Raw genomic sequence first — 14763 nt, forward strand, 5'->3', positions numbered from 1 at the left:
CACCCCCAGACCCGGGGCCCGGCCCTCGGCCGCGGGCGAGCCCCGGCGCCGCCGCAGCACCCCCGCAAGATGCCACCAGCCCTGGGGGCTGCGCGCCTCCCTCCGCTTCCTCGGAGGCGCGCTCCGCCCGCCCGGGCCGGAGCCGCGAGTGCGGATCAGAGCCGTGAGCGCAAACCGGAGCCGTGAGTGCGGACCGGAGCCGTGAGCGCGGACCGGAGTCACCGCCTCGCCCTGCCCGCGCCGCCCCCGCTGCCCCTCCTCACCGCGGAGCGCCCGCAGAGGGACACGCGCGCAGGTAACGCGGAGCTCGGCTCGGCTCAGGTCGGTTCTGCTCAGCTCGGCGCAGCTCAGCTCCCCTCCCCTCACGGGGCGGCCGCGTAAGTTTGCGCGGGGCCCCGCCCTGGCACCAAGTGCGCGGGGATGAGGGAGCGCAGCAGCCCTGCCGCGGGTGGCGGTGTCGCGAGGATGGGATGGGATGGGATGAGGGAGCGCAGCAGCCCTGCCGCTGGTGGCGGTGTCGCGGGGATGGGATGGGATGAGGGAGCCACCAGCCCTGCCGCTGGTAGCGGTGTCGCGGGGATGGGATGGGATGGGATGGGATGAGGGAGCCACCAGCCCTGCCGCTGGTGGCGGTGTCGCGGGAATGGGATGGGATGAGGGAGCCACCAGCCCTGCCGCGGGTGGCGGTGTCGCGGGAATGGGATGGGATGAGGGAGCCACCAGCCCTGCCGCGGGTGGCGGTGTCGCGGGAATGGGATGGGATGGGATGAGGGAGCCACCAGCCCTGCCGCGGGTGGCGGTGTCGCGGCGGCCGCGGGGCGCCCGGGGCTCGGGCTGAGAACGGGAGCGCGGTTTCGGACGCGGAGCGGTGCAGAGTGGTTCCCAAAGGAGGCGTGGAAGGGTACGAATATCTGTCGTTCCCGTTTTGGGGTGGTTTGGTGCTTTTGCACCCCAGGAGCCAGGAGTTGCTGTGGTCCCTGGAAAAAAAAAATGTAGCCAAGCGTTTCAAGTTTTCTGTTCTGGCCAACGAATAGCCCATTATGTTCCATAGCATTTCCTTGGAGCTGGACATACAATCTTATTAGTTGGGTTCGGCATAATTTGGGAAGTTTTATTCTTATTTTCCGGGATAATGGTGTAGTTCTTTTGGTGATTCAGAGAAAGAGGCAGACCATTAATGTGTACAAAAATCGGGCTTTTTTTTGACTTCTGAAGTAATTTCAATCTGTTGAATTCTTCCAGGTTCTCAGGCTAGTTTTTGCTGTTGCACATTAGGAACAAGAACATGAGAATCAGCAGCTTTTTATCCTTAGCTTGTGTAGCGAATGCAAGACTTGAGTGGTTTCAGATTTTGTCTCGGATGTTATCTCAGTCGGTATTGATGTGAGGGTATTATTTCTTCGGTTGTAACAACACAGCTCAGTGCTTTCCTAAAGCTTTGGTGGTCGTGCGGTAACGGCTACTCATATTAACTATTTACATCTGTGTGGTTGCTTAAAAACCTTCACTGACTTATTCTGTGCAGTCTTGATATTTCTCCAGTCTTATGAGGGCAGAAAGGTTGTACTTACAAATTTACACAATGTGCTTCCTTCCTGTATGTTTTCACCATGGGGTTCGGGGGGGTTTGTTTTTGAGATTTTTTGTGGGGTTTTTTCGGTTGTTTTTTTTTCTTCTTTTAACATAGAGAAAGGTCATCCAAGACTGTAAATTCTTCAGAGCTATAAAGGTTAATTGCCCTGTTGCAAGGATTAAACTGACTGGACCGTACAAGGACCAGCCAGTCAGAGATAACTTAATAGGTATTAATATTGTGGGATGTAAGCTCTTATCCCTGAATAAACCTTAATATAAGTATTTCATCTAATTGAAAGAACATTTCCAGAGAAAAAAATTGCCTCTAGAGGATGATGGTTGCCTGCCTAACTTTTGTGCTCTTGAAAATTTCCCTTTAAATATATAGAGAAATATAAATATCCAGCCTATTAACTGTCCAAAATTATGATTTAGGGAATTTGTAATTTAAGCAATAGCTTTAAGTGAAAAAAATGATGTTAAGTATAAGATGTTAAGCATGTTAAATTAGCACAGGTTTTCTGGTGCCTCTAACTCAGCTAAATGCTAACTGCAATCATTTGACTCTTACAGTAAATATTCAAATCTACCTTGGATCCTGCCACAAAACTGCAGTCTCTATTGCCTTGAGCAGCCTAGCCTCCAGCCTCAAGCATTCCAGTGAAACTACAGGAGACCTGGGCAAGCCCACACAGAGCTCCCACAGGTGTAGCTGAGCACAGTCAGGAATGTGCCATGTCCAAACCAGCATTACAGTGTGGGACCTTGATTGCTTGACTGGTAGATGCAGGAGGTGAAAGTGATCCGACGTTTGGAGCTGACAGCTAGAAAACCTCCAGCAGGTACCTTCAGATTAACTAAATCTCAGCTTTGAAAACAGGCGCAAGCCACCCTGGCACTATCACGCACTTGGTTTAGAAATACACTTCAAATATGAGGTGAAGGTTTTGAAAAGGGACTGTATTACTTAATCTTGTTTTCCACAATGGGATTTCCAGGAATTTCCATTTCCCTGAAAGTTACAGCCACGTGCTGCACTGGGATTGACCAACCAACATAAGGGAGGGCGAGCCAATCTCTGAGAACAGGAACAGCTGTTAAAACAAAGCAGGGAGATAAATGCCAATAAGTGCACACAGCCCTGTGAAATCAGTGGCATGCTAAGATGACTTTGGGGACTAGAGATCAATGATATGGGAGGAAAACTTCTGTTTGCATCTTCACTGCTGCTGGCACTCAGACTGACAACAACTGGTTTCTTTTTGAGCGGGAGAAAAACCCCAGAGAGCAAGAGATCTACTTAGCATATTTTGAAATTAGGGGGAAAGCCTGATTTCTTTTTACACATCCAAAATTAAAATTCTCTTTGTGCATTTTGCAAAGGGAACCTGTGTTAGCACAGCAGTTGTCTGTTGAAACCAGTAGATTATACTGTTATTCCTTCCCTCTCTGTCTTGCTGTCACTCTGGAACTGTGACTACAGGAAGATGGTGTATAAGGGTTTTCTATGCTCCACAGACATTTTTGGTGCCCTAGGTGTCCAGCCAGGGTTTGAAGAGATCATGTTGTGACTTCTTCCAGTGCTCCTTCCTCATGGAAATGAAGACACGTGGTAGGGAAGAGTTTGTCTGTCACCTGAGTTAGAGGGCAGCCATAGCACAGAAGGAACAGAGCTGGTAAGCCCATGCTGAACTTCAGAGGCACTCCTGCTAAACTTCCTCAGTACTGATGCATCCCAACAAAATATGTCTGCTTCAGAAAACCAGCATGTTTTCTTTTTGTTTTTAAAGACATAATTTGAATTAAAACCACAATGAACCCTTCTGCTAAATCCACACTGCAAGAGCTTTATGTGGAGGTGTAAAAATCCACAGAAACTGGCAACAATCTTTCACTTAAACCTTCAAGAAGAATTTAGTAAACATTAATTTATTAAACATGTTACAACATAACACTACATAAAATTTTGTTTCTTGGTCTTATTCATAGCATTATTTTACCTTATCCAGGGCAGAAAAAGTTATGTAGTAGAAATTTCAGCAGATTTGGAAAGTCACTGTGGTGCACATACCATTTTCAGTTGCTTACTAGCAACTCAAAAATTAGCTCAGAAAAATTAAATAAAAACTACTTACTTCATGAGCTCAGAGTTGTATAAAGAGAAATCAAAATGAAAACTACTGATTGTATCAATGTAGAAACAGAGAGATTAGATCACTTACCAAATCTCTAGTCTGCTCCTTTCAAGTTGGTCTAGAGGAAAATGTAGACTCAGATATCACTACTTGTCTGTTATATGGGTTTCCACCATTTCACTAAAGACTAGAAGAAACTGAACAGAAATAATATGCATTAATGCCTCTCTGCTCATATACACACAATTTAATATTTTGGTTATCTAATTTCATGTATTCAGTTCATAATTCAGTTTTAGCTGTTAAAAAGCACTTTAATGTTGAGGCAAATTGGGAAGGCTGACTTCCTTTCACCTCTTTCCAACATATTACCTGCAAAGTCTTTTCATAAGTATATTTCTACTCTTACTTGGAGGACCTTCTCGTCACAATACAGTGAGTGAACATTCTCAGGTTGTTTTATGGTTTGAGCTTCCCTTTGGCTCAAACCATAACCATAGGAACACACATGATGTGAAGGAAAGAGCACATCTGCATGTGTGGAGGGAGCCAAATAATATTATTGCACTTTGAAAATGTCAGCATGGTACAGCTCACTGAGGATTGCTACAGTCTCAAAGAGCCCTGCCTTTTTAGGTGACAGATACAGCCTTCTGCTGTATTGACATATGCTGTGGGTTTGTAGATCTTTTTCGTTTTCTCTTATGTAAGTTTTCTAAACATTAAGCAGTTTTGTACAGGACTTTGGCACTCTGGGGAATTTTGACTTTGAAATTCTAGTACATCTAAGTGTTTAAGATAAATGGAGGTTTGAACTGAATTCTCATGTCTTTCTGTTTGTTCTAAAATGAAGACTAATATATGAAGATTCAGTAGGCAGAATAACTTTGTGCTGAGCTAGGTTGAACACTAGATGATTCTGTGCTGAATAAGTTGCCGTTCACTGAATTTTCAAATGGCTGTGTGGAGTTTGCCTCCAGTTAACACTGTCCTCTCTATATTACATCCAATTACTTTAGATGTTTTTTAGTTTTCCTGTCTGCTTGAGCACAGTTAAACTATATTCAGCACTCAGTAGATGATGATTTCTATACACACATCAGGAATTCCATCTTGGATTACTGACAGTGGATTTCCTGATGCTTTTTGAAAGCTCTCACCTGTTTTTTGTTAGTTGTCTACTGGCAAGGTAAGAAATACTACTGCAGTTGTTAGCATATGCATTTTCAGGTGCCTTCTTTATAATTTGCAATGATATAATGATTAGCCATCTGCCCAGATGGTGACTGTCTTTTCCTTACTCATATCAATGGGCTGTTATTCACATGAGTAATCTCACCAGCTCAAGGTGTATTGCTTTTGTAGCTAACTGTTCCCTCATGGAAAGCCTGACAATATGTTCTGCAGCAGAACACAGTTAAAAGGCAGCATCATAATGCAGACCTGTAAATTGCCATTCTCCCACGTGAGCATCTAGGTAGGAGTCCTAGGAGGGCTGAACACCAAATGATAAAATCTACTTAGCTAATTCATATTGACCTGAAGTTATCTGCCTCACAGTAGACTAACAGCAATAGTAATTTATTTGCATTGAGGTAAAAGGTAAATTTATGTATTTTTACATTCTGATTAACAGCAATATCATAATTTCTTCAGATGCTAATTAATGACTTTCTCGTTCTAAGCAGGACTGTAAAATGGATTTAGAATTCAAAGACCGTACCAACAGCACACATACCAAGAACACCTCTGCTGCAACAAAGAATTTTTCTGCCTGGGAAGACTATAAGAGTAGTGTTGATGACATGCAGTACTTTCTCATTGGGCTGTACACACTTATAAGTCTGGCTGGCTTTGTGGGAAATCTACTTATACTAATGGCCCTACTAAAGTGCAAGCAGAAGACAGTAATAAACATTCTCATTGGAAACTTGGCCTTTTCTGACATCTTGGTTGTGCTGTTTTGTTCACCTTTCACGCTGACATCCGTCCTGCTTGACCAATGGATGTTTGGCACTGTCATGTGCCATGTAATGCCCTTCCTCCAGTGTGCCTCGGTCTTAGTTTCAACTTTGATGTTAATATCTATTGCTGCAGTAAGGTACCGTATGATAAAGTATCCCCTCTCCAGCAATCTCACAGCAAAGCAAGGCTATTTCTTAATAGTGATCGTTTGGGCCTTTGGCTTCACAATTTGCTCCCCTCTGCCAGTTTTCCATAAAACCGTGGACCTCAGCAAAACTCTGAATTTAGAGGGACTGGAGAACAGGCTGCTGTGCATCGAGTCCTGGCCCTCTGATTCCTACAGGATCGCCTTCACGATAACCTTGCTGTTCATGCAGTACATCCTGCCGCTGGCGTGCCTGACCGCCAGCCACACCAGTGTCTGCAGGAGCATAGGGGCTAGGCTGTCAAACAAGGAAAACAAGTTTGAAGAAAAGGAGATGATAAACCTAACTCTTCATCCCTCTAAGAGTGCTGGCGCACAGGTTCAACCCTCCAGATATTCCAGGTGGAGCTGTGCCTTTGGCAGAAGGCACCACAGAAGATACAGTAGAAAGACTTCAAGTGTGATGCCAGCTATTTCAAGGCATCATCAGGATACTCATTCCAGAGATCTCCCAGAAACCTCTGACACAGAAAAAAGCCAGCTCTTTTCCTCCAGTAAATTCATCCCTGGCATCCCTATCTGTTTTGAAATGAAACCAGAAGAAAACACAGAGATCCAGAACATGATTACAGTGTCCCAGTCCATCATCAGAATTAAGACAAGATCAAGGAGGGTTTTTTGCAGACTGACAGTGCTAATACTAGTTTTTGGCTTCAGTTGGATGCCTCTTCACCTTTTCCACATTGTCACAGATTTTAATGCCACTCTCATTTCCAACAGGCACTTTAAATTAGTATATTGCATATGCCATTTGTTGGGTATGATGTCCTGCTGCTTGAATCCCATTCTCTATGGGTTTCTTAACAACAGCATAAAAGCTGATTTAATGTCCCTTATTCCGTGCTGCCAAATACCATGATTTTATGTGCCCCAAGATAAAGTAAAACAAACAAGTATGGCTTTCAAGCCTAGTGGTGTGTATAGCTGTAAAAGCTCAATTAGTTTAGTTTAGTTAGTGTGAGTTGGTTGTGATTAGTAGCATTTTTTTGTGGATGGATAGTTCTATGGCTGCATGTATTTCTTGCATTGGGCAGAAATATATGCATATGTTATAATATTCTTTTATCTGTTACATGTAGGAAATCATGCTCAGTATACAAAACCAGAACACCATTTTCATTACCCAAATTGTTGGCAACCTGTACTTTGGAATTATACAGAATATATAATGAGTAATAAATGTGAGACAGACTGCTTAGACATGTCAGTATTAACTGTCATAAAACTACAATAAAATACATATAATTTACTAAATAATTATTGTTGAGATTATTTCAGTGCCAGCTTTGACTGTTTTGTAATATAATTAAATCTCTCTGGATGTTATTAGGAAAATATTTTTCCTTAGTTCTTTGACTCATAGCTTGCAATATCTTTGCAAGATGCTTTGCTGCTTATTCCTTGGTTGCCTTATTCCCTGAAATGGGTTTGAGGGTCATTGTTCTTGCCTTGATTGTTTCCATCCCACTGTACTTATCCAATACAACCTATCTCTGATTTCCTCAGACAATTTTCACTCTGGCTTGTCATTTTATGTCATTTTCATCCAGCCTGAATTTATCTATAGTTATGTCTTTATTCTCACAGTGATGACACCCCTGAACCCACAACACATTTCTGGTCAGAGTAAGCCTTCATTATCTAAGCAAATGATAATGGAAAGAAAAAGAAAATGGAAAGACATCAGGAATTTTTCTCTTCATTTACCAAAATGTAAAAACTCACTTCATTATAACTGACCGACTTGCTTTGCGAAGTTATAACAGCTTTCGAATAAACATGTGCATGTGTGCCTTGGCAGATGGATGGGGAGGGACAGAGCAGATTACTTTTAAATTCAACAAAGGCAAACACAGGGTCCTGCCCCTAGGGGGGAAATAACCTGTCCCTGCACCAGGACAGGCTGGGGGTGACCTGCTGAAAGCAGCACTGCTGAGAAGGGCCTGGGGGTCCTGGTGGACACCCAGCTGTCCATGAGCCAGCAGGGCCCTTGTGGCCAAGAGGCCAACGGTGTCCTGGGGTGCATTGGGAAGAACATTCCAGCTGCTTCTCTGCTCAGCTCTGGTGAGGGCACATCTGGAGTGCTGTGTCCAATTCTGGGCTCCTCAGGACAAAAGAGAGATGGAGCTTGTGGAATGGATCCAGTGGAGCACACCAAAATTGATGACCAGACTGGAGCATCTTTGTTACAATGACAGGCTGAGGGAGCTGGGCCTGTTCAGACTCAAAGAGAGATAACTGAGATAGGAACTCATCAATGTCTGTCAGTGCCTAAAAGGAGGGTGCTGCAGGGATGTTTCCAGGCTCTGCTTGGTGGTGCAGAACAATAGCACAGGAGCAATGAGCAGAAACTGATGCACAGAAAGTTCTACCTGAACATGAGGAAGAACTTTACTGTGTGGGTGAGCACACCCTGGAACAGGTTGCCCAGAGAGGGTGTGGAGTCTCCCTCACTAGAGATACTCAAGAATGGTCTGGATGCAATCCTGTGCTGTGTGCTCTGGGATGACCCTGCTTGAGCAGGGAGGTTGGATCAGATGTGACCCACTGTGGTCCCTTCCAACCTGACCCATACCCATTCTGTCATTCTATGTGTGCAAACACACAAATACACACATACACACGTTTTCTGCATTTCCTCTCTCCCCTTGTCTCCTTTTAACCAGACTAATATATTTGCTTCCAAATTTGAATCACAGGTATCTTCCTTAAGTCATATTATATTTCATAGCACAAATGCAAAGTGTATATTTATATATACTTACCTGCCCCAGATTAATTTAATAATCCATCTCTGCCCTCAGGATTCAGTAAATATACAAAGCCTTTGCTTTGAGTTTTAAACTGTAACACCTTTCATCAATTATAGCTGGTGATTATTTTCTTTTCTCCACTAAGATTTTATCCAATAGGCTTTTGTATATTTCTTCTACAGACTGAGAAACAAAGTTATTATTTTTATAAATGGGTGGTTGGAAACAGTCATTGTGCAATTTTTTCCCTCAAGATATGTCCTTTCCAGACAGTCTTTAAAGTGAAAGCAGTTCTTCTGTTTTGAAGAATCATCAGCTTATTTTTTATCATCACAGTGTTATAACTCTGAGACCTTTCCTCCCCAAGCCATTATCTGCTAAGGAGTTTATTACATGCCAGTGGGTAATAGCTTCTCTCCTTAAAGAATTTTTCTAACCTCTAGTTCCCATTAACCCATTGTTCTTTGTTTTCAATAGTGATATACTTTGATAGTTTTTTCCTGGGCATTGACTATTGCATTTTGCAGATTATTATCTTCTAAAATCCTATAATATGTCACTTAATAGAGTACAAATGGTACAGAATAGATACTGCTGGAACAATAGATTATTTAAATAGCTTTTTAGATTTTTTTAATACTTTAAAAATATAGGAAAAAGTTAAATCTACAGTCAACACAATTATGTCATCCTAAAGAAGTTACTGCAGCTTTTGCCCTCTTTCTGTCCACAAATTTTTGCATCATAGTAATATTTAATTTTATTTATATGTGATATAGCCAAATAGCATAAAAGGAAAAGAAAGCAGTCACATTGTTTCAGTTTGAAATATTCCTTCTGACTTAATTTTTTTTCAATTTATTGTTATCTTCTTTCCTACTTGCTGTTTATTTTCTATTCTTCCATTCTTTCAGAATTTTAACTATAAGTCCTACATTGCCAATTGTTATTTATATATAAATTGTTTATTCAGTAATTATTCTTTCCAGAGCAAATTGTACTCACTCTGTATGGCAAACAGAATCATGCTAGGACTGTAACAAGGCCTAGTTTCTGAGTTGCACAAAGATTAGTCTGTACACTGGAGATTTTAGATTTATATCTATTTGCCTGGATGAAGTCAATAATTGTGCTCCCTGCTCTTTACACTGATCAAGCACAACAAATTGTAATTTGGCAATAGAGAATTAAATCAAGACAGCTATTGAACTTCTTTAGTCCTGTGCCATATAAATCTGTCATTTTTTCCAAAGCAATAGTGGGAGAATGTGTGTTTTCTTTTTATTTATAAAGCAATTGTTAGCATTCTATTTGGAGATTTCCAAAATATCCCTGTCTTTCCTCTGAAATGTTAAATAAAAATAAAGCAAGTTTTCTACCTTCCACTTCACTTCAGCAGCCAGTGTAGCTGGATCCCCTAGCAGCAAGGAATACCTACGAAGCAAACAGGAGCAGCAGCAAGTGAAACCAGGCATTAGGCAACTCCCGAATGCGAAGGAGTGACTTCTGTGAAAGGGATAAGAAACTGAACCAGCCATTTAATATTTTCCCAGTCTTGAACATTAAAAAAAAATTCTAAACACAAGGATATTTCCCCCTTGCTTCTTTACTAGGCCTCACCTGGTCTGAGCTGCAGTGAATGCTCCTGTAGCTTCACACGCAGCAGTGACTGGCAGTGTGCTGTTGTTTCCAATAAGTGCTGGGAAAATGTTATCACAATATCCAATGACATTTTATCATTCTTGTATGTAGACAGGTAGATGTGCAGGTACAGATGTAGATAATGCACACTTCCTAGAAAACAAAGCACATTAAAATGGATTTTCAAGTAGCGCATGTAACCAAGTCCTTTGGTTAGCTAAAGTCTACCCCTTCTGTAACTAAAAATCTAAATAAATGGAAAGATAGGACTTTTGTTTTGATAGCATCCACTAAATGCAATCAGGAAACAGCAGCTGCAGAGCCATGTATCCATTGGAGTTAGAAGAATGGATTGTAATGGTAGAGTAATTCCTCTCAATTAAAAAAAAAAAAAGGCTTTCAGACAGATGGTCTTTGTGTATGATGAATGTTTAAATTCTTGGGAAGACTCACATAACAAATTGTTTTTTCTAATTCTACAAAATATCATTTACAAAGTTGACTTTTTGCAAATGTCAAAGGTAAAAACAACTCGCCTTTACCCCTTCTCTTTCAGTGGAGAAGAACCAGATGCCCTGGCATGTGCAGGTCAGCCCTGAGGCAGCCAGGGCAGTGGCCAGGGCTGAGAGGAGGTCTGCCCAGGCTGGCACTGGAGTGCATTCAGTGAGGTTGTGGTGAAGGGGTTGGGCCCCTGTGGTTGCCCACAGGGCCGTGGCAGCAGAGGCTGGGGAGCTGGCCATGGCTGCCAAGGGCCCAGAGCAGCTGCAGCCCCAGCAGGCAGCACAGAATCCTTCTGGGGGCAACTCTGTCCCAGGCAGGCCAATGGGACAGCAAAACCACAGCAGCTGGTTGTCCTGTTCCTGGAAGCTCTCATGACTAAATGTTTCCTTCTCTGAAATACAAACACCTGGGAAAAGCGGAAAAATTATCCATTGATCTGCAGATGTGTAAGAACCAAGGAGAAGAGCATAGTCAGGAAGAAAAGTGCTCACTTCCAATCATGCTGAGTTAGGATCCAGTTCTGCTGTGCAAAAGTAATAACAAATTAAAAAAACCTTCTGCTATCCACTATCCATAGGAGCCTGTCAGCTATTATTGCGCTTTTGGAAAAAAGCATATATATCAATAGATTTTCACAGTAGTCCCAATATCCCTCTGCAGCATACACGACAAACAGTATTAAACATCACAGTCTCTAGAAAGATGACTTTCATAAATACTGTTAGGTTCATATGACTTTCATAAATACTGTTAGGAATTTAACCTTTTATTCTGCTGAAAGCTAAATTATGCCTATACTATTTGCATTTATAATTCCTTGCCAGAAAATACATTAGTACAGTCTGGAACTGCCTTAGAGCAGCAGCAGGACTCTTGTCCTAGACATGTCACTTCCTTTTTTCCCCCTACATGCCTGGAATAATAGTGTAAAATCACGAACCTCATGACTTTAAAGACAATTAAGTCAATTTTTGAACTGTTTTTGACCATATGTGGTCTCTGAGGTCAGGCTTCTTGTTCTTTTATTTCATATACAGTTAAATACAAACCTCTCATATTCTTTTTTTCCTAGAGCCTTTTACATGCAATATGTTATGAGGACTCCTGCAGTTGCCTTGTTCTGATCCAAAAATATATACACCTTTTTGAAGGTATATTAATTGAAGGTTGCCCTTACACTGTGAGTAGGGAGAGCTGATGCGAATGTGCATATTCAGTTGAAGTAACTTTTCCAGGAAGAGAAACAAAAGAGAGAAAGAGAGCTAAAAGCAGATCCACACTAACACTACTTACCCACATTCTGCCAATATCGAAGGAATACATCAAAGCCAGACCCGTCTCAAGCACCTACCACGAACAGTTAGTGTGTGGCAGTAGCACTGAACATTACTAATCCCACAGGTGACCCAGAAGCCTATTGAACATTTTTGAGTCTCAGGAAGTAACACCTAATAAGTCAGTATGGGTTTAAATGCCTTCAAAATTACCCCTCTCAAAATTTTCCTTTAACACAAAAAGCATTTTCTTCCCAACCATCTGATAAAGATAGGTTTGCTGAGATCACTCAGAGTGCATCATGCTGTGCCATTAAGACAATCTGTGTCATCATACTAGAGCATAAACTTGGGCCAGTGAATCTCACCACAGCATCTATTTTTAAATCTCTCAAGCCCAGGGATACTAGAAATATGTGCTCTACCAGGTTACCATGATTTATTTTACCTCTTATTATTGATTTTACCTCTTATTAAACTCCATCTCAATTACAAGACAAAAAAAAAAAAAAAAAGCCTGTTAGACTGATACAGCTTGTCCTTGGTAAAATGTCTTAAATCCTGATTTCCTCAGAAAGACTATAACTGCAGGCACGAAGATGTGGTCACGTTGTGTTTTTAAGAGTGAGCAATGAATTAAGATCACAAGTGGCACCATTGTGATGAAACCAATAGAACTATAAAAGTAAGACTTTTATTAATCTTGTTTCCTTTTGAAGAGAAAATATTGTAAACATTTTTAAAGTAATAAAATTACTTCATTACATGCTAGTCTTAGGAAATATCGTGAAACAAAATATTGCTACAATCCAAATTCAGCTCACTTGAACAAGTATGAATGCTTCATTTTGCCCCAGTAGTCACATTAAGATGATCATTTTAATAATGAGACTTACAAGTAACCCTCTGGGAAGTTTTTAGAATAGAGACTTGATATTTGAGACCAAAGTAGGTTGGTCCTGCTCTTACATCCAGTTAATCAAATACTTCCTTTATCTTAACAGGAAAAGGATCATATCTGTATCACTTGGAGATTAATAGGACATTTTTCAAGCAGGAAACATTTATTACTGTCCCTGTGAACAAAATTATTTTAAAGACACTTCTGGTGCAAAATTTCTCCAGAGAAGTAACTTTGTGATACTCAAGCAGTTGATCATCTCTTCAGACTCAGCTGGAATCACAAAGACAAAACCCATTTTATGACAGACCACAAGATTTAAAATTATAAGTTTAACTATAAATCTTTTTTTGCTGAGAGAAAAATATATAAACTAGGAGATAAATAAAACCATCCCTTCTACAAGTAATTTTAGTGCCTCTTTCTATGAGATTTTCATCTAGATTTTCTTATGTTAAAGAAGGTGGTAATCATACTCTATTTTAACTCCTAGTAATTTCCTTTGGCTTTCCACCAAATTGTGGTTCACTTAGCACTCATAAGGATTTTGACTTCTTGGCCAGAGGATTAAGAAGCTGCACAAGAGGTCAGAATATAAGCTAAACTTTTACTTTCTGTTGGTTTTGTGTTGGTTTTTGTTTTGTTTTTCCTTTTCTTTTTTGTGATGTTAGCACAACTGGGAGAAGTGCAAGTTGTTTACTGCAGGAAAATTAAACTTATTTTTATGTAACTACTGGGACCAAAACCAGGCGAAACAATTACGTATTTTTTAAGACTCCATCAGTTCCAAGGCACATCTCATAAAGGTAATTGTCTGAAGCCTCAATGATACATTCTCTCAATTAATATCCTGGAGTATGAGAACACATTTCAGACAGCATAGCCTCATCTGATCCACACAGCACATCACAACGGGTAAAATTCAGAACCTCATTCCTTCTGCAGAACTAAATTGCAATACGCTCTACTTGAGATTGCTCCTTAAGACCATTCAGGGACTCAAGCTTATTCAGGGCACAGCTTGTATCTTACTGGTTTTGTGGGGTTCTGTTCTTCAGAAAAGCTGCTGCAAGGCCCTTTATGTCAGAAAAATTAGTTATTTCCCAGGAGCTCTCAGGAGCATGTAACACCAATCTCCCCCTCGCACATCATCACACCTGCAGTCAGCAGGGGCCCTCAAATGTTGTTCCTTTCACAGGAGAGATGGATGAAAAAAGCAGTGAATGAGACTGAAAACTCTGTGGTACTTGTTTTTCCTCTTGATCTGAAATAGCCTAAAATTGGAGACCTTCCAGAAAATTGTGGAAGACACCTGTGCGAGACTGCTAGAAAGGGAACAAGGAAGGAATCACTTCACAGAGATGAAGTAGAATGAAGAAATCTGTATGCAGGACTAGATAATCACTTCAACACATCCAGGATCCTAGAGTCTTACTAATTGTATGGGTAAATAATAATAATAAAAAGTAGATATTTGAATATGCAGTTTTGATTATTTTAAGATAAATTTATTACTTATAAATCCTTGGAGTCTTATATATCATACATACCTGATATGTCCTCTGACCAAAGCATCTTAACCTTGTAACACAGCTCCAGCACCAAAATACTCTTTGCTTCTAAGCTATTCACCCCATTTTTTATTGTTCCCTGTAGAGGTTTAATCCCAGCCAGCAGCCAAGTACCACACAGCTGCTGCTGACTCCCTCACCAGTGAACCTGGGAGAAAATCAGAAGGGTAAAAGGTAGGAAACTCACAGGCAGAGATGAAGACCTTTTAATAGAGAAAACAAAAGCCACACACACAAGCACA

General features: G+C 41.2%; 1 protein-coding gene and 1 long non-coding RNA gene across 8 annotated transcripts; one reads left to right on the plus strand and one right to left on the minus strand.

The window, feature by feature from the left end:
- Positions 1 to 142: 142 nt before the first annotated feature.
- Positions 143 to 7081, plus strand: NPY5R (neuropeptide Y receptor Y5). 7 transcript variants are annotated; one of them, XM_026792940.2, is made up of 4 exons: positions 143 to 377; positions 2149 to 2417; positions 3094 to 3251; positions 5396 to 7081. In XM_026792940.2, exon 4 carries the CDS (start codon positions 5408 to 5410, stop codon positions 6737 to 6739), a length of 1332 nt encoding a protein of 443 aa, XP_026648741.1. In that variant the 5' UTR covers positions 143 to 377; positions 2149 to 2417; positions 3094 to 3251; positions 5396 to 5407; the 3' UTR covers positions 6740 to 7081. The 7 variants fall into 7 exon arrangements, with proteins under 7 accessions (XP_026648741.1, XP_026648739.1, XP_074397297.1 ...); XM_026792938.2 differs by having other exon boundaries at positions 5399 to 7081; XM_074541196.1 differs by having other exon boundaries at positions 3157 to 3251.
- On the minus strand, positions 3795 to 12400 carry LOC141729160 (uncharacterized). The gene is made up of 3 exons (XR_012580435.1): positions 10254 to 12400; positions 10013 to 10067; positions 3795 to 3907 (listed from the first exon to the last, which is right to left on the minus strand). It is a non-coding gene; the product is annotated as an uncharacterized LOC141729160 (long non-coding RNA).
- Positions 12401 to 14763: the final 2363 nt, after the last annotated feature.

Source organism: Zonotrichia albicollis, chromosome 5, assembly GCF_047830755.1.
Source record: "Zonotrichia albicollis isolate bZonAlb1 chromosome 5, bZonAlb1.hap1, whole genome shotgun sequence".
Taxonomy (NCBI): Eukaryota; Metazoa; Chordata; class Aves; order Passeriformes; family Passerellidae; genus Zonotrichia; species Zonotrichia albicollis.

Bases quoted from the DNA above. Each gene is read 5' to 3' on its own strand.
- NPY5R (XM_026792940.2), top strand. From the start codon at position 5,408: ATGGATTTAGAATTCAAAGACCGTACCAACAGCACACATACCAAGAAC.